Source organism: Polistes dominula, unplaced genomic scaffold (genome assembly GCF_049000335.1).
Source record: "Polistes dominula isolate Pdom_NZ unplaced genomic scaffold, Pdom_raw_medaka contig_84, whole genome shotgun sequence".
Lineage (NCBI taxonomy): Eukaryota > Metazoa > Arthropoda > Insecta > Hymenoptera > Vespidae > Polistes > Polistes dominula.
The window spans coordinates 1,769,462-1,792,925 of record NW_028300944.1 but is presented as its reverse complement, the minus strand read 5'-3'; the positions used below and the strand labels follow the sequence as shown (position 1 = coordinate 1,792,925).

Sequence of the window (23,464 nt, the reverse complement as noted above, 5' to 3'; positions counted from 1 at the left end):
CTAAACTAATGTATATTTACGGGCTGCAAATAAATATACACCACTTTCTAAATAAAAGAATTGTAGAAATTGTTTAATTCTAATTTTGAAAAATCAAATATCACATGTGAAATATGTTTTATATTATTCCAATTTTGTTTACAAATAATGACAAGATTTAAAATGGAAGTATTATTTTTAAATTTAGACGTTAATTACATTGTTAAAATTTTAACTTTTTGGTGGTATTTACTTATACTCAGCATATATAAGTGTTTTGACAAATTCATGATGCGCAGGAGGTATAAAAGGTAATAACTACTTGATATGATTATATTTTTTATAAATAATAGGTCTGTCATCTTTGTACAAAGCCGCCATGGCTATTTTTTCAAACTTCAGCGATTTTTTAAAAAGTGTAGGTAATTTACAGTTTTAAATTCTTTGTCTTTAATCAATGTTTGATTTAAAAAAGTGTATGGTGAAATTTTAAAAAAACTCATCCAACATACTTGCCAAAAATTTACCTTTTACCATTAGTGTTTCTTCTTATCTGTTTATTGATTGTGTTATGAAGATTTTTCGCTAAAACGAGATTCTCTCGTTTGATGTCATGTAAACTGAATTTATTGTGTCCTTTAAATTGTTTTAATAAATCATAATGATCCTTTGGTTTATATGGGAAATTCTTTTTCTCTTTTTTTTCTTTTTTTACTATAGACATGGGACTAAGTCCTCTTTCAAAATAAACGTTCCATATCTATGAAAAGAATAATAAAAAACAGATAAAACGTGTTGTACAGGATCCTATGATTCATTTTATCAGTGACGCTCAAAACAACATGTGGAGTGGTCGATTTCTGTTTTCAGCAGGAAAAAACTGCATCGTCTAAGATTCAGGTAAGTAGTAAATCAACCCTTTAAGACTCTATGGTATTTGTCCATTTATAAAAAGCTCCATTATTATTTGTTATATGATAATTTTTTTATTTTAAAAACGGAATAAATATTAATCACGTAATGTTTTTATTATCGTGTAACCTAATATCGATCAGAATCAATCCTTCTACGCTTTACAGTCAAATCTAAATTCAAAATAGCAAAAGAAACAAAAAATAAGATAAATATTTATATACACAGTAAGTAGCAGAATTATTCTGTATATCATTACTGACAAAGTTTATAAACAATAATTCATACAATGTTATCAAATTTATATACACAGGTTATCTATTTTTAAATTACTTATTAGTTTATTGAATAAATAAATATCAATTTTATTACATTCTAAAGAATATTTTAATCTAAAAAAAATATTATTTATAAAGAAATTAGGTATATTAAATCATTTATATCCAGTGCTTCAAAAATAAAATGAATTCTTTGAAACGAATATTCGTAAATCAGAATTACTTTTGAAACTCAATAACGATTAATATAATATTATATACTGAAGAATAAATCATAAATAAACTTTGACAATGATCATAACAGTTTCAAAATATGTTTAAAACAAACAAACAAGCAAAAAAAATAAAACTTATATTTAAAATCCTCTCATTTTAAACTGATTGATGTTTCAAAGTTTTCAAAAAAAAAAGAAAATTTTTATTATATATATATATGTAAATTAAATATCATTTTTCCAATCCTTCAATTTCATTTCTTGAATTTTACAATTTTTTCAGAATTGTAAATAGAAGAAAAAATATATATATTATATTATATTAATGCTTAATATATATATATTACCAAGAGGTATAGAACTTTGATCCTGTTTTTTTTCTTTTAATTTGTTTTGATATTCCTGACTGTTTTGGTATTTCCAAATTGTTGATACACTCACTCCTACTTTTGCTGCCATCTCTGCTAGAGTAATACTCGGGTCTTCAAGTCTCAAACGCACTAATTCTTCAATTGTCTGTTCTCTAATATATCTCCGTCTTGGTGTTGTAAATTCTAAGAAAAAATCACCTTATATTGAAGCGTTTATAACACACACAACATTTACTTAAGGATATAATAACCTATGTATATGCATATATATATATATATATATATATATATTACCTAGAGGTATAGAACTTTGGTCGTGTTTTTTTTCTTCTAATTTCTTTTGATATTCCTGACATTTTTCGTATCTGCTAACTGTCATTCGACTTGTTCCTACTTTTGCTGCCATCTCTGCTTGAGTAATATCCGGGTTTTCCAGTCTCAAACGCACTAATTCTTCAATTACCTGTTGTTTCTTTAGTTGTTTATTAGTAGATCTGCTTATGTTAAAATCACCTTTCACGAATCTTTCATACCAAACATAACATCTACTTCTGGATATAATACCCTGGCCATAAGCTTCTATGAGCATTCGGTGAGCATCAGAGGCTGATTCTCTACTATTAAAATAATACAGTACCACCTCCTGCAAATGACGCATTGTTGGCTTATAAACTGACATTTCTAATTTGAAATAACTATAAGATATAAACACTAGTCAATTACTGATTCTTTCAAGTTATCTTCACGAAATGGTTAAGAGTATTCCAAGCTGTCTTATATATATGTATTCGACGTTTACTTGTCGCAATGCCATCTACAGAAAAGCTATATGTCGACCGTTTATTTTCAAAGTGGTTTAAGTCTAGTTTCTCTTGTTTCGAGAAAACTAAAATTCTACATATTAAAGACTAATTATTATTTTTTACCGACCAAATTTGCATTGTACAAAACATATGCTCTTTATAGGTAATTAAATATTAACTAGTAATCTATAAAAAGTTTACATTAAAATAAACATAAATTACGTTGTATATATATTTTAAATGAACTTACACAAATTTCTAAAGAAACAGTCCATATATGTCCATACGTAATATATATTACTAATATATTTAGAGGGGGAGTTCACTTAACATCGGACGGTACTTAAAGTTAGCTATTCTTATATCTTAAAAAATAATAATCAAAAACAGATGAAACATGTTGTACAGGATTATGCGATCCAGTTTATCAATGACGCTTAAGGCAACATCAGAAGCGGTCAATTTCTATTTTCAGCAGGAAAACTCTGCATCGTCCAAAATTCAGGTAAGTCTTACAGCTACACTTCTGTATTTAAGTCCTTATGGTATTTGTTCATTTATAAAAGGTACCATTATTATTTGTTGTATATAAATTTTGTGGTAATTTTTAAAACAGATTAAATATTAATTACGTAATGTTTTTATTATCTTGTTACCTAGTCTCGATCAGAATCAGTCCTTCTACGCTTTACAGTCAAATCTAAATTCAAAATAGCAAAAGAAAAAAGAAAATAAGATAAATATTTATATACACAGTGAGTCACAGAATCATTTTGTTTATCATTACTGACAAAGCTTATAAACAATAATTGATAAACAGTCTTTTCAAATTCATATACACAGTAAATCTATTTTAAAATTATTCATTCTTTAATGAATAAATTGAAATCAGTTTCATTATTATCAAAAGAAAATTTATTCTAGAAGACAAATATTATTTCAGATAAATGATAATAAAAAATTAATTATGTATATTGTATCATTTGTATAAAGCACGTCAAATTTAAAATGAATTCTATGAAACGAATATTCGTAAATAAATATTATTTGTTATACCTAGTAACGGTTTATGTAATATTATATACTGAAGAAATAAATCATAAATAAACTTTGATAATAATCATAAAAAATAGAAAATATGTTTCAAATAAACAAACAAACAAACAAAAAATAATAAAATTTTTCTTTATATTACGCCGATTTCAAAGAGAAAGTAATATTTTTATTATATATATGTTACTATTTGATATAGAACTTTGCTTACGACTTTTTTCATTTTATTCGTTTTCTATTTTCCAAGGGTCTATGATCCTTTCAGCTTTAGATATGCTTATGTCATGTATTTTTGCTAACTCTTCTGCAGTTACACCCGGGAATTCATCAATAAAATGCTCTAATTCTTCATCTTCCGACTCTGTGCTTGGTGTTCTTGAAATACGTCTTCCTAAGTTAAAATCACATCTCTTGTAGCGTTTATTCCATACACAACATGTACTTAAGGATATAATATCCTGTATATATATATATACATTATATTATAGTAATATTTAATATATTATATTACTTTTAGGTATAGTACTTGGCTCCAGCCCTTTTTCTTTTAATTTGTTTTGTATATTCTGAGTGTTTACGCCTTTTGAAGTTGTAGGTAGGTTCATTTCCAATTGCATTGCTAACTCATCTTGACTCATACGAGGGTTTTCAGGAATCACACGAACCAATTTTTCATCTTCTAATTCTCTATGTTTTCTTTTTAAAGTAGTTCTTTCTGAGTAAAAATAATCCGACGTTTAGCGTTTATACCATCCACAACATATACTTAAAGATATAATTACTTTTGTATATATAAAAATGATATATATATATATATTACCAAGAGGTACAGAACTTTGTTCCTGCTCTTTTTCTTTTAATTTGTTTTGATATTCCTGACTGTTTCGGTATTTCCAAACTGTTGATACACTCACTCCTACTTTTGCTGCCATCTCTGCTAGAGTAATACTCGGGTCTTCAAGTCTCAAACGCACTAATTCTTCAATTGTCTCTTCTTTATTATATCTCCGGCTTGGTGTTGTAAATTCTAAGATAAAATCACCTTTTATTGAAGTGTTTATACCACACACAACATTTACTTATGTATATAATAACCTATGCATATGCATCTATATATATATATATATTACCTAGAGGTATAGAACTTTGCTCCTGCTCTTTTTCTTTTAATTTGTTTTGATATTCCTGACTGTTTAGGCATCTGAAAACTGAAAATTGACTTATTCCAACTTTTGCTGCCATCTCTCTTTGAGTAATACGCGGGTTTTCAAGTCTTAACCGCACTAAGTCTTCAATTGCCCGTTCTTTATTTAGTCGTTTTAAAGTAGGTCTGTTTAAGTTAAAATCACCGCTTCTGAAGCGCCTAAAGTTTCTTTTACATGTTTTTATTGATATAATATCCTTGCCATAAGCGTATATTAGCATTTGATAAGCCTGATTAGCAGATTTGCTACTATTAAAATAATAAAGTAACACTTGTCGCAAATGACGCATTGTTGGCTTATAAACTGACATTTCTAATTTGAAATAACTATAAGATGTAAACACTAGTCAATTACTTATTCTTTCAAGTTATCTTCACGAAATGGTTAAGAGTATTCCAAGCTGTCTCATATATATGTATTCGACGTCTACTTGTCGCTAATGCCATCTACAAAAAGCTTTATATCAACCGTTTATTTTCAAAGTGTTTTAAGTCTAGTTTCTCTTGTTTCGAGAAAATTAAATGTTTGCATTTCCTAGACAAATTATTTTTTACTGTTTAACTTATCCTCTAACCGGATATGTATGGGAAATCTTCCCCCGTGGCTTTTTAGACTCGCACTTGGGGGATCGATTTGGTGTCGAATAAAAATAAGTCACCTCAAATTTTAGCTCTTTTATTCAATCGGTTCCCTTGAGATTCTCAAAAAAACCTGTTTTTTCGATTTTATTTATTTTTTTTTTTTATAGTAAAATTCAAAACTAATCAATGATGATTTTTTTTCTAGTTCTTAGGAGTCAAAGGCATGCATAAAAATTGTGATCATAATATTTAAATGAAAAGCCGATTTTTGGCAAACGAAAGAATATTAAAATCTTTTTTTTTTTTTAGCTTTTTTAGAATATGTCACTCACCAAAAATTGTCAGAAAATGTCTTTTATACTCCTCTACACTCAGGAATTTTCTAGAATTTTTTGAAGGGATAGAACAATATGAAAAAAATTAAAAACTCATTTTTTTCTAAAATCTCAAGTTTTAACTAACCTTTATTTTTTTTTTTCAATTAAAAAAAAAATGTGACAAAATATTTTTGTACCTAAAATACACTTTGCCAGAAACAAACATAAAGATTATTATAAAACAATTAAGATATATTCCGTCTAACGTAATTAGAAGGGTTATTGATTATTGAAAATGCACTTAAAGATGGTACTTATATATTTTTTATACGGTTAGATATTATTCTAAATCTTATGCAACAAAAATAAAAATTATAATAAAAGTTGTAACTATATTAGTCTTCATTACTGTTTAAATTCACTACGACACTAATTTTTTCATCGATGAACAGGCGACTCAGGATCTCAGCAGGTCTTACAATTTTCACCAAATATCGAGGGTAAGATAAATAATATATGATAGCAGCAATGTGAGAGCAATATCCAACAGTCCGACATAACACGATAAGTTTTGAAATCTTTCAGCGAAATTTTTGTTAAATATTTCCAAAAAATCTTTCAGAAACCTTGCAGGCATAACTATGAAATATTTTGAAAAAGATTCATAAAAGATTTTACAAAAATATTCTTAAAACATTTCTAAAATATTTTACTGATAGAGTAATCTTTTGCAAGTCTCTTACAGGACAATTGCGGACATTTTCACCTTGTAAAAAGATTTTTTAGAAACCTTTTTAAAAGGTTTAAAGCTTTTCAAGAAATGTTTTAGAAAGTTTATAGAAAGTTTTTATGTTATGTGGGGTGCGTCTACTATTCGCACAATCACAATAATATCGAGTTATTCCGGAAATATCGTTCTTATCTGGCTGATATTCAATAAAACAACGATATGTCTTCGAATTATTATGTCGAGATCTGACTTTGAATTTTATAATATTAGGTGTAATTTTTAAATAATGGAATGTGATTATTCCGTTTTCACCCACCATCTCAGCTAAATACAATATATCTTGAGACATTTGATATGATCCAGTGAAAAGAATTTTGAGTTCTTGCTCTGATAATTCTGGAAAGTCAATTAATTGCACTGAAGTTATTATTGCAAAGGGAACTTTTCTTCTGGCCCAACGATTAGTTTCTATCTCCAAGGCTAAAGTATTTTCTTGATCTACTTTTTTGAATTCATGGCAATTATTTTTTCTGTAAGATCGAGATCAGAATCAAGTCTTATTCCAAATTCAAAAAAAAAATATATATATATATATATGTAGGGAAATCAATTGTTCTGCATCCGGCTAAGGATATCTTATTCCCCCGTGTTCCCGACACTACTTGAGATATAAAAGATACTCTTTATTCTCGCAAATTATTGCTTATTACAATTACCATTACCATTACAATTACAATAACAATAACGCTTCGCAACTTCTCGCACTCACTCAGACCTCACAGAATCACTACTCACTCGCTACTCTCTACTCACTATTCTCCCTCGCTCTCGTCACTCAGTTCTCTCCACACTACTCTCTCGAAAAACAATCCCTGATGCATGACCGTCCCCTCCTTATGAGGCTTCTCCCCCGCCCCGCATGTTCCAAACGCACTCGGACCTTCGGACCCACACAAACTAACACACACAGCATGTCGAACCTTTGGACGCACACCGACTACCACACACAGCAGGTCAAACCTTTGGACTCACACAGACTTACACACACAACCTCTTCGATTTTCAACACACCCCACATATATATATATATATAAGTTAGTTAAAACTTGAGATTTTAGAAAAAAATGAGTTTTTAATTTTTTTCATATTGTTCCACCACTTCAAAAAATTCAAGAAAATTCCTGAGAGTAGAGGAGTATAAAGACATTTTCTGACGAGTTTTGGTGAGTGACATATTCTAAAAAAGCTAAAAAAAAAAGATTTTAATATTCATTCGACCGGCAAAAATCGGCTTGTCGTTTAAATATTATGATCACAATTTTTATGCATGCCTTGGACTCCTAAGAACAAGAAAAAAAATCATCATTGATTAGTTTTGAATTTTACTATAAAAAAAAAGAATAAAATCGAAAAAACAGGTTTTTTTGAAAGTATCGAGAACCGTTTGAGTAAAATAGCTAAAATTTGGGGTGAATTATTTTTATTCGACATCAAATCGATCCCCCAAGTGCGAGTCAAAAAAGCCACGAGGGCAGATTTCCCATACATATCCGGCTATACCATTTAGGCAAATTATATGAAATCTGGCAATATTTCTACTGATTTATCAATGTGTCATAAAACAGTTATACAAATTTTTTTAGGCAAATTTGACTAAACTAATGTATATTTACGGGCTGCAAATAAAAATACACACCTTTCTAAATGAAAATATTGTAGAAATTGTTTAATTTTAATATTGAAAAATCAAATATCACATGTAAAATATGTTTTATATTATTCCAATTTTGTTTACAAATAATGACAAGATTTAAAATTGGAGTAGTATTTTTTATTTGAGACGTTAATTACATGGTTAAAATTACAAGATATTATTAGTATTTACTTATACTCAGCATATATAAATGTTTTGACAAATTCATGATGCGTAGAAGGTATAAAAGGTAATAATTACTTGATATGATTATATTTTTTATAAATAATAGGTCTGTCATCTTTGTACAAAACCGCCATGGCTATTTTTTCAAACTTCAGCGATTTTTTAAAACGTGTCGGTAATTTACAGTTTTAAATTCTTTGTCTTTAATCAATGTTTTATTTAAAAAAGTGTATGGTGCAATTTTAAAAAAACTAATCCAACATACTTGCCAAAAATTTACCTTTTACCATTAGTGTTTCTTCTTATCTGTTTATTGATTGCGTTATGAAGATTTTTCGCTAAAACGAGATTCTCTCGTTTTATGTCTTGTAAACTGAATTTATTGTGTCCTTTATATTGTTTTAATAAATCATAATAATCCTTTGGTTTATATGGGAAATTCTTTTTCTTTTTTTTTTCTTTTTTTACTATAGACATGGGACTAAGTCCTCTTTCAAAATAAACGTTCCATATCTATAAAAAGAATTATAAAAAACAGATAAAACGTGTTCTACAGGATCATACGATCCAATTTATCAGTGACGCTCAAAACAACATGTGGAGCGGTCGATTTCTGTTTTCAGCAGGAAAAAACTGCATCGTCTAAGATTCAGGTAAGTAGTAAATCAACCCTTTAAGACTCTATGGTATTTGTCCATTTATAAAAAGCTCCATTATTATTTGTTATATGATAATTTTTTTATTATTTTAAAAACAGAATAAATATTAATCACGTAATGTTTTTATTATCGTGTCACCGAATATCGATCAGAATCAATCCTTCTACGCTTTACAGTCAAATCTAAATTCAAAATAGCAAAAGAAAAAAGAAAATAAGATAAATATTTATATACACAGTGAGTCACAGAATTATTCTATATATCATTACTAACAAAGTTCATAAACAATAATTGATAAACAGTTTTTTCAAATTCATATACACAGTTAATCTATTTTAAAATTATTTATTCTTTTAACAAATAAATTAATATCAATTTTTATACTTTCTAAAGAATATGTTATTCTAAAAAAAATATATTATTACAAATACATGATAAAAAAAAGAAATAGATATATTAAATCATTTTTATAAAGTACGTCAATATAAAATGAATTCGTTGAAACGAGTATTCGTAAATTAATATTATTTGTAATACCTACTAACGGTTGATATATTATTATACACTGAAGAAATAAATTATAAGTAAACTTTGATAATGATCATAAAAGTTTTAAAATATTTTTCAAACAAACAAACAAACAAGAAAATAAAACTTTTATTTAAATTCCTCTCATTTTAAACTGACTGATATTTTAAAGTTTTCAATAAAAAATTAAAACCTTTTCATTATATACGTATATATATATATATATAAATGAAATACCATTTTTCCAATCGTTAAATTTTGTTTGTTTAATTTTACAGTTTTTTCCGAAAAAAAAATAAAAGAAAAATAAATATATATATATATATGTATATATATTATATTATATTATATTAGTATTTAATATATTTATATTACCAAGAGGTATACAACTTTGGTCCTGCTGTATTTTTTTTAATCTGTTTTGAAATTCCTGACTGTTTACGCGTTTGTGAACTGCAGTTATGCCTATTCCCACTTTTGATGCCATCGCTGCTAGAGTAATACCCGGGTCCTCAAGTCTCAAACGCACTAATTGTTCAATTAGCCGTTCACTATGTACTTGTCTTGGTGTAGTAAATTCTAAATTCAAATTATCTTTCTTGAAGCGTTTATACCACACACAACATTTACTTAAGAATATAATAACCTTCGTATATATAAAAATGATATATAATTAATATATATATATATATATATATTACCAAGAGGTATAGAACTTGGCTCCAGCCCTTTTTCTTTTAATTTGTTTTGATATTCCTGACTGTTTTGGTATTTCCAAACTGTTGATACACTAACTCCTACTTTTGCTGCCATCTCTGCTAGAGTAATACTCGGGTCTTCAAGTCTCAAACGCACTAATTCTTCAATTGTCTGTTCTCTATTGTATCTCCGTCTTGGTGTTGTAAATTCTAAGATAAAATCACCTTTTACTGAAGCGTTTATACCACACACAACATTTACTTACGTATATAATAACCTATGTATATGCATATATATATATATATATATATATATATATATTACCTAGAGGTATAGAACTTTGTTCCTGTTTTTTTTCTTCTAATTTCTTTTGATATTCCTGACATTTTTCGTATCTGCAAACTGTCATTCGACTTGTTCCTACTTTTGCTGCCATCTCTGTTTGAGTAATACGCGGGTTTGCAAGTGTCAAACGCACTAATTCTCCAATTACCCGTTCTTTATTTATTCTTTTCCACATAAATCTGTCTAAGATAAAATCACCGCTCCTGAAGCGCCTAAAGTTTTTATTACATGTAGATATTGATATAATATCCTTGCCATAAGCGTGTACGAGCATTCTGTGAGCCTCAGCAGCGGATTCGTTACTATTAAAATAATAAAGTAACACTTCTCGCAAATGACGCATTGTTGGCTTATAAACTGACATTTCTAATTTGAAATAACTATAAGATATAAACACTAGTCAATTACTGATTCTTTCAAGTTATCTTCACGAAATGGTTAAGAGTATTCCAAGCTGTCTCATATATATGTATTCGACGTCTACTTGTCACTAATGCCATCTACAGAAAAGCCATATGTCGACCGTTTATTTTGAAAGTGTTTTAAGTCCAATTTCTCTTGTTTCGAGAAAATTAAATGTTTGCATATTAAAGAGTTTAAATTTTCTAATTTTTTTTCATATTGTTGCTCTGAAGTTATTATTGCAAAGGGAACTTTTCTTCTGGCCCAACGATTAGTTTCTATCTCCAAGGCTAAAGTATTTTCTTGATCTTTTTTTTTGAATTCATGGCAGCAATTATTTTTTCTTTAAGATCGAGATCAGAATTAAGTCTTGTTTTAGATACAAAAAAAAATATAAGTCAGTTACCTTTAGATTTTAGAAAAAAATTATTTTTTAATTTTTTTCATATTGTTCCAACACTTCAAAAAATTCAAGAAAATTCCTGAGAGTAGAGGAGTATAAAGACATTTTCTGACGAGTTTTGGTGAGTGACATATTCTAAAAAAGAAAAAAAAAAGATTTTAATATTCATTCGACCGGCAAAAATCGGCTTGTCGTTTAAATATTATGATCACAATTTTTATGCATGCCTTGGACTCCTAAGAACAAGAAAAAAAAATCATCATTGATTAGTTTTGAATTTTACTATATAATAAAAAATAAAATCGAAAAAACAGTTTTTTTTTTTGAAAATCTCGAGAACCGATTGAATAAAAGAGCTAAAATTTGAGGTGAATTATTTTTATTCGACACCAAATCGATCCCCCAAGTGCGAGTCAAAAAAGTCACAAGGGCAGATTTCGCATACTTATCCGGCTATACCATTTAGGCAAATTATATGAAATCTGGCAATACTTCTTCTGATTTATCAATGTGTCATAAAACAGTTATATAAATTTTTTTTAGGCAAATTTGACTAAACTAATGTATATTTACGGGCTGCAAATAAAAATACACACCTTTCTAAATAAAAAAATTGTAGAAATTGTTTAATTCTAATTTTGAAAAATCAAATATTACATGTAAAATATGTTTTATATTATTCCAATTTTGTTTACAAATAATGACAAGATTTAAAATTGAAGTAGTATTTTTTATTTGAGACGTTAATTACATTGTTAAAATTATAACTTATGTGTGGTATTTACTTATACTCAGCATATATAAGTGTTTTGACAAATTCATGATGCGTTGGAGGTATAAAAGGTAATAATTCCTTGATATGATTATATTTTTTATAAATAATAGGTCTGTCATCTTTGTACAAAACCGCCATGGCTATTTTTTCAAACTTCAGCGATTTTTTAAAACGTGTCGGTAATTTACAGTTTTAAATTCTTTGTCTTTAATCAATGTTTTATTTAAAAAAGTGTATGGTGCAATTTTAAAAAAACTAATCCAACATACTTGCCAAAAATTTACCTTTTACCATTAGTGTTTCTTCTTATCTGTTTATTGATTGCGTTATGAAGATTTTTCGCTAAAACGAGATTCTCTCGTTTGATGTCATGTAAACTGAATTTATTGTGTCCTTTATATTGTTTTAATAAATCATAATAATCCTTTGGTTTATATGGGAAATTCTTTTTCTTTTTTTTTTCTTTTTTACTATAGAAATGGGACTAAGTCCTCTTTCAAAATAAACGTTCCATATCTATGAAAAGAATTATAAAAAACAGATAAAACGTGTTCTACAGGATCATACGATCCAATTTATCAGTGACGCTCAAAACAACATGTGGAGCGGTCGATTTCTGTTTTCAGCAGGAAAAAACTGCATCGTCTAAGATTCAGGTAAGTAGTAAATCAACCCTTTAAGACTCTATGGTATTTGTCCATTTATAAAAAGCTCCATTATTATTTGTTATATGATAATTTTTTTATTATTTTAAAAACAGAATAAATATTAATCACGTAATGTTTTTATTATCGTGTCACCGAATATCGATCAGAATCAATCCTTCTACGCTTTACAGTCAAATCTAAATTCAAAATAGCAAAAGAAAAAAGAAAATAAGATAAATATTTATATAAACAGTGAGTCACAGAATTATTCTATATATCATTACTAACAAAGTTTATAAACAATAATTGATAAACAGTCTTTTCAAATTCATATACACAGTTAATCTATTTTAAAATTATTTATTCTTTTAACAAATAAATTAATATCAATTTTTATACTTTCTAAAGAATATTTTATTCTAAAAAAAATATATTACTACAAATACACGATAAAAAAAAGAAAATTGATATATTAAATTATTTTTATAAAGTACGTCAAATATAAAATGAATTCGTTGAAACGAGTATTCGTAAATTAATATTATTTGTAATACCTACTAACGGTTGATATATTATTATACACTGAAGAAATAAATTATAAGTAAACTTTGATAAAGATCATAAAAGTTTCAAAATATGTTTCAAACAAACAAACAAACAAGAAAATAAAACTTTTATTTAAATTCCTCTCATTTTAAACTGACTGATATTTTAAAGTTTTCAATAAAAAATTAAAACCTTTTTATTATATACGTATATATATATACATATATGTATAAATGAAATACCATTTTTCCAATCGCTAAATTTTGTTTCTTTAATTTTACAGTTTTTTCCGAAAAAAAAATAAAAGAAAAATAAATATATATATATGTGTATATATATAATTATATTATATTAGTATTTAATATATTTATATTACCAAGAGGTATACAACTTTGGTCTTGCTGTATTTTTTTTAATTTGTTTTGAAATCCCTGACTGCGTAGGTAATTGCGCACTGTTGCTTCACTCACTCCTACTTTTGCTGCCATCTCTGCTTGAGTCATACTCGGGTCTTCTAGTCTCAAACGCACTAATTGTTCAATTAGCCGTTCACTACGTACTTGTCTTGGTGTAGTAAATTCTAAATTGAAATTATCTTTCTTAAAGCGTTTATACCACACACAACATGTACTTAAGGATATAATAATCTTTGTATATATATATATATATTAGATTATAATAATATTTAATATATATAAACATATATTACCAAGAGGTATACAACTTTGGTCCTGCTGTATTTTTTTTAATCTGTTTTGAAATTCCTGACTGTTTACGCGTTTGTGAACTGCAGTTATGCCTATTCCCACTTTTGATGCCATCGCTGCTAGAGTAATACCTGGGTCCTCAAGTCTCAAACGCACTAATTGTTCATTTAGCCGTTCACTACGTACTTGTCTTGGTGTAGTAAATTCTAAATTCAAATTATCTTTCTTGAAGCGTTTATACCACACACAAAATTTACTTAAGAATATAATAACCTTCGTATATATAAAAATTGATATATAATTAATATATATATATATATATTACCAAGAGGTATAGAACTTGGCTCTAGCCCTTTTTCTTTTAATTTGTTTTGATATTCCTGACTGTTGTGGTATTTCCAAACTGTTGATACACTCACTCCTAATTTTGCTGCCATCTCTGCTTGAGTCATACTCGGATCCTCAAGTCTCAAACGCACTAATTGTTCAATTAGCCGTTCACTACGTACTTGTCTTGGTGTAGTAAATTCTAAATTCAAATTATCTTTCTTGAAGCGTTTATACCACACACAAAATTTACTTAAGAATATAATAACCTTCGTATATATAAAAATGATATATAATTAATATATATATATATATATATATTACCAAGAGGTATAGAACTTGGCTCTAGCCCTTTTTCTTTTAATTTGTTTTGATATTCCTGACTGTTTTGGTATTTCCAAACTGTTGATACACTCACTCCTACTTTTGCTGCCATCTCTGCTAGAGTAATACTCGGGTCTTCAAGTCTCAAACGCACTAATTCTTCAATTATCTGTTCTTTATTATATCTTCGTCTTGGTGTAGTAAATTCTAAGATAAAATCACCTTTTATTGAAGCGTTTATACCACACACAACATGTAATTAAGGATATAATAACCTTTATATATATATATATATATATATATATATATATATATTAGATTATAATAATATTTAATGTATACATAAACATATATTACCAAGAGGTATACAACTTTGGTCCTGATGTATTTTTTTTAATCTGTTTTGAAATTCCTGACTGTTTACGCGATTGTTAACTGTAGATATGCTTATTCCCACTTTTGATGCCATCTCTGCTAGAGTTATACCCGGGTCCTCAAGTCTCAAACGCACTAATTCTTCAATTACTAATTCATTATTTAGTGGTTTTCCAGTACATTTGTCTAAGTTGAAATCACCTTCCTCGAAGCGTTTATAGCATTTATAACAGCTTTGACAGGATATAATACCCTTGCCATAAGCGTGTATGAGCATTTGATGAGCCTTATAAGCAGATTTCCTACTATTAAAATAATAAAGTAACACTTCCCGCACATGACGAGTAGTTGGGTTATAACCTGACATTTCTAAATACAAATAACTATATGATATAAACACAAGTAAACTACTGAGACTAACAAGTTATCTTCAAAAAATGTTAAAGAGTATTCCAAACTGTCTTATATGTATGTATTCGACGTCTACTCGTCGCTAATGCCATCTACAGAATAGCTATAAATATGTCTATACATAATATATATTACTACTATATTTAATATATAGGGGGAGTTCACGTAACGTTAGTTCGCACTTTGTGCTAGCCACTAATATATCTCAACAAATAATAATCAAAAACGTGTAAAAGGGGTGCTGGGACTTACGATCCAGTTTATCAGTGATGCTTAAGGCATCATCTGGAGCGGTCAACCTCTTTAAATAAGTCTTTATGGTATCTACTAATTTATTAAGGTTTCCATTATTATTTGTTATTAATGAATTTTTATGTTGATTTTCAAAACAGATTAGGTACAGATCACGTAATGTTGGTATTATTTTGTCTAATAGTACCGTACAAAAATAGTCCCTTAACGTCGGACAGTGAAATCTGCATTAAAAATAGCAAAAGAAAAGTACAAGCAACAAGCCAAAGACGTGAAGGCCAAAGGAAGAAGTAAAGTAAAAGGGAAACTAGTCAAAGCAGTATGGTAGAAGAAACTTAGAAATAAAAAGTGCCCTATTGAACAATTACAACTATTTATTTACAACTATTTATAATTATTTTGCCATAATATTATTTAAATAATAAAAATAAGGCCGTAGCATTCTGGACAAACCATATGACTTCGGTGTGGCAGTCAGAGCGTTCAAAATTATTTTTATTATTAATTAGCATTAGGAACTCGGAAGTTCATTGACGTAAATACTAAATCCTTGCCAGGGTCGTCGTCTTTGAGCTTGACCTAATCATTCACAGTCTTAGTAGCCTACTTCTTTAAGATCCCGAAAAAATATTGTCCTCCCATGTACGCCTTGGTTTATCCAGTGGCCATTTTCCGTTGGTATACCGATCAGTATTTTATGGGACGTTCGATTCTCCCCTATGTACGCAACGTGACCTCCATCCTAATCGGCAAAGTTTTTAAGACGTTAATGATGTCCGGTTTATTGTTCAGTCGGTGTACTTCTACGTTATGGTGTTTTCGTCCTGTAGCGTAAGTGACCACGTTTCGGTACTATAAAGGACTACCGGTAGTATAATTGTTCTAATATCCTGATTTTTAAGCGCCCAGACAGTAACCGCGAGCTGGGTAATTCTTTGACCGAATAATAGCATGCATTGCCTTAATTGATTCTTCTCCTTAGTTCTTCCTTTATTTCGTGTAATTAAAATTGCAAAATAAATTAATTATTTGACTGCATCTCACCATGGGAAGATTGCTGCATAAGGAATGCATTATAAATAAATAAATCTTTAAAATCATAGTCAAGATAGAACTACATAAGAAAAATAATATAAAAATTATTAAAAAACACTATAATGCAATTAGTTTCTTTAAAGAAAATATATAGAAGGAACCAAGGAAAAGAATAAAAATATGATAATTGGAAAGTTAAAAGAAACTAAATACCATTATAATGTTTATAGTATGCGTTCTTTGGCTGGATTTTACTTGCAATGGAATATATGTCATATAAAAATTATGATAAACTTTTTACTGGAAGTAAAATACCATTGCCCTGTTCTAATCACGAGTAGGTAACCGCTTCTGAGGACCATTGAGGGATGCGCATTCTGAAGACTTTCACATCCGAATAAAATTAAAATGAAGGAATCTTTGGCCTCATAAAGAGTACCCATAAGAGTACCATCCAAAAAAATTCTTACAGTTATTATCGAGAATTCAGAGAAAAGTTTGAATACCAAAAAAAAAAACAAAATGATAAATGAGGAGTACAACCTTAACATTATTTCAACAGAATCGTCGATGTTACTTAAAACTAACACACCATGGAATTATTTTAATACATGCACACATGATTTATACAGAATCTATATACATTTACGTATATAATTACTTTCAGTCTACATAAAATTAAGAATAATGATTAAAAATTGATACACACTTATGCGTTGTTCTATGGTATCTATAAATAAAGAAAAAAAATTATTTTCTATTCAATGTACATTAAAACGTATATAGCGTTTAAACCAATGTACATGCGTTGAAATAATCTGAAAAATAATTAAAGTGTATAAAAATAATTAAATTACTGTTAACTAATCGGAAAGAATGCGTATTGTAATTTAGAAGCACTGTGTATATGTTAGGTGCACCGTCTATCTCGAGATTCACTATCAGACTGGCACGTTGTCCTCTGTCAAAATTTCTTTTATTGCATGTTGTCTAAATGACTATTCGAACACTGCACATTTATGCAAAGATAATAATAATTCTAATAAAGAAAATTCAATATTATAACGTCTGGGTATTTACATTTTTTTTATTTAACTGTAATTAATTTATTGTTCATGCGCAGTGATAACTCGATAGGTAAAAATTTTCATTTCAAACTAGAACACTTTAATTATATTTTAAATTGTTTCAAAGCATATGCTTTCGTTTAAAAATTCCATAGCTCTTAACAAACGCTAAATAGATAATTATTTTTATATTTTATTAATTTTTTTTTCGATAACTGTCTCTATCCTAATTTTGTTTCGTAAACAAAAAACATTCCCATTACTATAAAATGAATAATTAAAATAATTAATATTAAATTAAGAAATTATTCTACGATTTACAAAATGCATATATACATACCTGTATGGGTTTTATAATTTGTATTATACATTATATTATAATAAGGCAGTGATATGTTTTATTTATTTAAAATTTCAACCGCATTAAAAGAACACATCTCGAATACGCATACCTATTTTTATAATTAGGTTTACTATTTTATCTTCTTTTTATATCCGTTGAGGTAAATCTGTCTCTTTTTGTTTAAAACTGAAAGAATTGTGTGATAGAAAGAGTGTGTGTGCGAGAGAGTGAAATCGAGGAGGAATTTCTTTTTAAATATGTCTTTTTTTATTTACAATACAATTATAATATATTTAAGGTAATAACGTAATAAAAAATAATAAAATTATACGATATAAATATTTAGTTAATTATTTGATTTAAATTTGTGTTCGTTGTAATATTTCAATCTGTAAGTAATAATACACCATAACAAGTAATGTATAATATTCTTTGCTAATAATATAAATGTTAATCTTATTTTTATGTTATCTCATTCATAATAAATTATTGTCATATTTAAAAAATAATGATTAGGAAAGTTCACGTTACTTTGGACAGTTCCTAGCGCCGGAGATTATTATATTTCAAAAAATAATAATGTGAACGTTTAAAAAAAAATGAAACAGGAGGAACAGGATCATACGATCCAATTTATCAGTGACGCTCAGAACAACATCAGGAGCCGTCGATTTCTATTTTCAGCAGGAAAACACTGCATCGTCAAAGATTTAGATAAGTGTTAAAGCCACATTTCTGTGTTTAGGTCAATGTGGTATTTTTAATTCTATAAGAAGCTTCATTATTATACGTTATATATGGATTGCTCGTTTATTTTCAAAACAGATTTGGTATATATCACGTACTGTCGATATTATCCTGTCCCCTAGTACGAAACATAAATAGTCCTTTAACGCTGTTCGGTGAGACCTACAATCAAAATAGCAACAGAAAAAAAATAAGAAAAATATTTATATACACATTGAGTCTTAGAATTATTTTATATATAATTGTTTATAAACAATAATTGATACACAATCTTTTCAAAGATATATAAACGGTTAATCATTTTTAAAATTATTTATTCCTTTAGTGAATAAATTGTTATCAATTTTACTACTTTTATATGTAAATTTTATTGTAAAAGAAATATATTTTTTCAGATAAATAGTAAGAAAAAAAATTAGGTATATTATATTATATGTATCTAGTACTTGAAATATAAAATGAATTCTGTAAAACGCGAATATTTGTAAACCAATATTATTTGTACTGTCTAGTAACGGTTTATATGATATTATACACTAAAGAAAACAAATCATAAAAAAACTTTGACAATTATAATAAAAGTGTCAAAATAGGTTTAAAACAAACAAAAAAATAAAACTTTTCCTTAAATTTCTTCCATTTTATACTGACTGATGTTCCAAAGCTGTCAATAAGAAAATAACATTTTCATTATATACATACATATATGCATTATATAATATTAACATTTAATATATACATTACTTTTAGGTATAGAACTTTCCTGCTGCATTCTTTCTTTTAATTTGTTTTGTATTTCTGGACTGTTTATGCGAGTTGGAAGTGTAGTTTGGCTTATTCCCAATTGTATTGCCAACTCCCTGTGAGGTATATTCGGGTTTTCATAGAGCAAACGCACTAATTCTCCATCTTCCCATTCTCTACGCGATCTTCTTGTAGTATGTCTTTCTGAAATTAAATCACTTTTCTTAATACGTTTATAAAACACACAACATGTACTTAAAGATAAAAAATCCTGTATATGTATATATCTATTATATATAATTTTTCCTGTCGTTTAATATTATCTCCTAATTTTCATAATTAATTCAAACAAAAAAAAATAAAAGAAACAAAATATGGATATTATATAATATTATAGATATGTATTTATACTTTCTATTATATTATTTATGTTACTATTATATATATTAGTTATAGAACTTAGCTTACGCCTTTTATCTTTTAATAAGCTTTGTATTTCTTGAGTGCGAACACGCTTTAAAACTATACGTTTGCTTATTCCCAATTGTTTTGCGATTTCGCTATGAGGTATACCAGGGTTTTCACAGAGCAAACGCACTAATTCTTCATCTTCCCATTCTCTACATAGTGTTCTTGAAGTATTTCTTTCTAAATTGAAATTACATTTCGTGAAGCGTTTTTACCACGCACAACATTTACATAAAGATATAATTTCTTATATATATATATATATAATACACATAATATTATAGTAATATTTAATATTTTATATTACTTTTAGGTTGAGAACCTGACTCCAGCCTGTTTTCTACACTCTGTTTGAGTCCTTCTGCTTTAGATATGCTTAATTCATGTTCTTTTGCTATCTCGTCATTAGTTATAGGCGGGATTACATCCAAAATATTCAGTGATTCTTCCTTTTCCAATTCTTTACTTGGTGATTTTGAAATACGTCTTTCTAAATTTAAAATGTCTTTCTTGAAGCGTTAGCCCCACACACAACATGTACTTAAGGATATAATATCCTGTATATATATATACATTATATTATAGTAATATTTAATATATTATGTTACTTTTAGGTATAGAACTTGGCTCCAGCCCTTTTTCTTTTAATTTGTTTTGTATTTTCTGAGTGTTTACGCCTTTTGAAGTTGTAGGTTGGTTCATTTCCAATTGCTTTGCTAACTCATCTTGACTCATATGAGGGTTTTCAGGAATCAAACGAACCAATTTTTCATCTTCCAATTCTCTATGTTTTCTTTTTAAAGTAGTTCTTTCTAAGTAAAAATAACCCGACTTTTAGCGTTTATACCATCCACAACATGTACTTAAGGATATAATAACCTTTGTATATATAAAAATGGTATATATTTGATATAGATTACCAAGAGGTATAGAGCTTTGGTCCTGCTGTAGCTTTTTTAATTCGATTTGATATTCCTTACTTTTTAGGTAATTTGAAACTGTTTTTTGACTTCTTCCAACTTCTGCTGCCATCATTGCTTGAGTCATATTCGGGTCTTCAAGTCTCAAACGCACTAATTCTTCAATTAGCTGTTCTTTCTTTAGTAGTTTTTTAGTAGATCTGCTTATGTTGAAATCACCTTTCTTAAACCTTTTATACCAATTGTAACATGATCTATGTGATATAATACCCTGGCCATAAGCGTCTATGAGCATTCGGTGAGCCTCATAGGCGAATTGTCTACTATTAAAATAATATAGTACCACCTCCTGCAAATGACGTCTAGTCGGAATATAATTTGACATTTCTAAATACAAATAACTATATAATATAAACACAAATCAACTACTAATACTACCAAGTTATGCTCACAAAATATTGAAGAGTATTCCAAGCTGTCTTATATATATGTATTCGACGTCTACTTGTCACTAATGCCATCTACAGAAAAGCTATATATATATATGTCTATACATAATATATTACTATGAAATTTATTCAATGTATAGGGAAGTTCACGTAACGTCTATCATCACCTAGCGCCGGCCACTAATATATAAACGGTTTTTTTTCAAAATGATGTTAATCCACTTTTTCTTGTTTCGAGAAAATTAAAGTTTCGTATATTTCCTAATAAAAAAATTTAGAAATTACTTAATTTCACTTTTGAAAAAACAAATGCTTTATTTAAAATATGTTTTATATTGATCCAATTTTATTTACAAATAATGACAAGATATAAGATGGAAGTATAATTTTTAAATTTAGACGTTATATACATTGTTAAAATTGCAACATATTGGTAGTATTTACTTATGCTTTGTATATGACAGTTTTTTCAAATATTTATGATACACAAAAGGTATTTAAGGTATTACCTACTTGATATCTTTATATTTTCCATAACTAATAGGTCTGATATCTTGGTAGAAAGACGCGAGGGCTATTTTTTCAAATTTCAGCGATTTTTTTGAACACGTAGATAATTTACAGTTTTAAATTCTTTGTTTTAATTCGATTTTTTAAATAAAATAGTGTATGGTACAATTTTAATAAAACTCATCCAACATATTGGCAAGCAATTAACCTTTTCTTCATTAGTTTCTTCTTATCTTCGTTTTGATTGCGTCATGAAGATTTTTTGTTGAGACGAAATTCTGTCGTTTTATTTCATGTAAAATGAATTTTTTATGTTTTCTATATCGTTTTAATAAATCATAATAATCCTCTGGTTTATATAGAAAATCCTTCGTCGCTTTTTTTTCTTTTTTTACTATAAAACTTTGGTAATCAATGATTAAGCAATATTTTTTACCGAAAAATTTTAAATTGTACAGAACATAGGCATTTTTTAAGAAATTAAATACTATCTAGTTATACATGAGAAGTTTACATTAAATTAAGTATAAATTACGTGATATCTCATTCTTTTTAAAAATAAACTTTTTAAAAAATTAAATCACTTTTAAAATAAATGATCTACATACTACAATATAACAATAAAAAACGGATAAAACGTGTTGTACAGGATCATAGAATCGATTTTGTCAGTGACGCTCTAAACAACATCAGGAGCGGTCGATTTCTGTTTTCAGCAGGAAAACCCTGCATCGTCAAAGATTTAAATAAGTGTTAAAGCCACATTACTGTGCTTAGGTCAATGTGGTACTTGTTCATCTTCAAAAGGCGCTATTATTGTTTATTGTATATTAATTGTTCTGCTAATTTTCAAAACGGATTAGGTATTCATCACGTAATGTTTATATTATCCTGTCCCATAGTACAAAACAGAAATAGTCCTTTACGCTGTACAGTCAAATCTGCAATTTAAATAGAAAAAGAAAAATAATAAGATAAATATTTATATACACAATGAGTAGCAGAATTATTCTGTATATCATTACTGATAAAGTTTATAAACAATTATCGATACCAAATGTTTTCAAATTCAAATTCATTTCAAATTCATATCATTTTAATAAACGGAAAATCTATTTTAAAATCATTTATTCTTCAATGAATACATTCAGATCAGTTTAATTACTTTCAAAAAAAATTTAATCTAGAAGAAAAATATTATTTCAGATAAATGATAAAAAAATAAGTAATTATGTATATTATATCATTTGTATAAAACACGTCAAATTCAAAATGAATTCTATGGAACGAATATTCGTAAATAAATATTATTTGTTATACCTAGTAACGGTTTATGTAATATTATATACTGAAGAAATAAATCATAAATAAACTTTGATAATAATCATAAAAAATAGAAAATATGTTTCAAATAAACAAACAAACAAACGAAAAAATAATGAAAATTTTCTTTATATT

General features: G+C 27.6%; 2 protein-coding genes across 2 annotated transcripts; both read right to left on the bottom strand.

Moving 5' to 3' along the window:
* Positions 1-502: 502 nt before the first annotated feature.
* Positions 503-2,434, bottom strand: LOC149032793 (uncharacterized). The gene is made up of 3 exons (XM_089171678.1): positions 2,050-2,434; positions 1,826-1,938; positions 503-739 (listed from the first exon to the last, which is right to left on the bottom strand). The coding sequence occupies exons 1-3, from the start codon at positions 2,432-2,434 to the stop codon at positions 503-505; spliced, it is 735 nt and encodes a 244-aa protein (XP_089027804.1).
* Positions 2,435-3,835: 1,401 nt separating this feature from the next.
* Positions 3,836-5,170, bottom strand: LOC149032792 (uncharacterized). Its single transcript, XM_089171677.1, has 4 exons — positions 4,742-5,170; positions 4,432-4,638; positions 4,123-4,326; positions 3,836-4,002 (listed from the first exon to the last, which is right to left on the bottom strand). Exons 1-4 carry the CDS (start codon positions 5,124-5,126, stop codon positions 3,836-3,838), a joined length of 963 nt encoding a protein of 320 aa, XP_089027803.1. The 5' UTR covers positions 5,127-5,170.
* Positions 5,171-23,464: the final 18,294 nt, after the last annotated feature.

Excerpts from the sequence above, each read along its gene's own strand:
- LOC149032793 (XM_089171678.1), bottom strand. The coding sequence starts at position 2,434 with ATGTCAGTTTATAAGCCAACAATGCGTCATTTGCAGGAGGTGGTACTG. Across the intron at positions 1,939-2,049 it reads CCAAAGTTCTATACCTCTAG|AATTTACAACACCAAGACGG; the intron begins GTAATATATATA and ends ATTTTTTCTTAG. Across the intron at positions 740-1,825 it reads AGATGGCAGCAAAAGTAGGA|ATATGGAACGTTTATTTTGA; the intron begins GTGAGTGTATCA and ends TTCTTTTCATAG.
- LOC149032792 (XM_089171677.1), bottom strand. The coding sequence starts at position 5,126 with ATGTCAGTTTATAAGCCAACAATGCGTCATTTGCGACAAGTGTTACTT. Across the intron at positions 4,327-4,431 it reads ACAAAGTTCTGTACCTCTTG|AAAGAACTACTTTAAAAAGA; the intron begins GTAATATATATA and ends ATTTTTACTCAG. Across the intron at positions 4,003-4,122 it reads GCCAAGTACTATACCTAAAA|GAAGACGTATTTCAAGAACA; the intron begins GTAATATAATAT and ends ATTTTAACTTAG.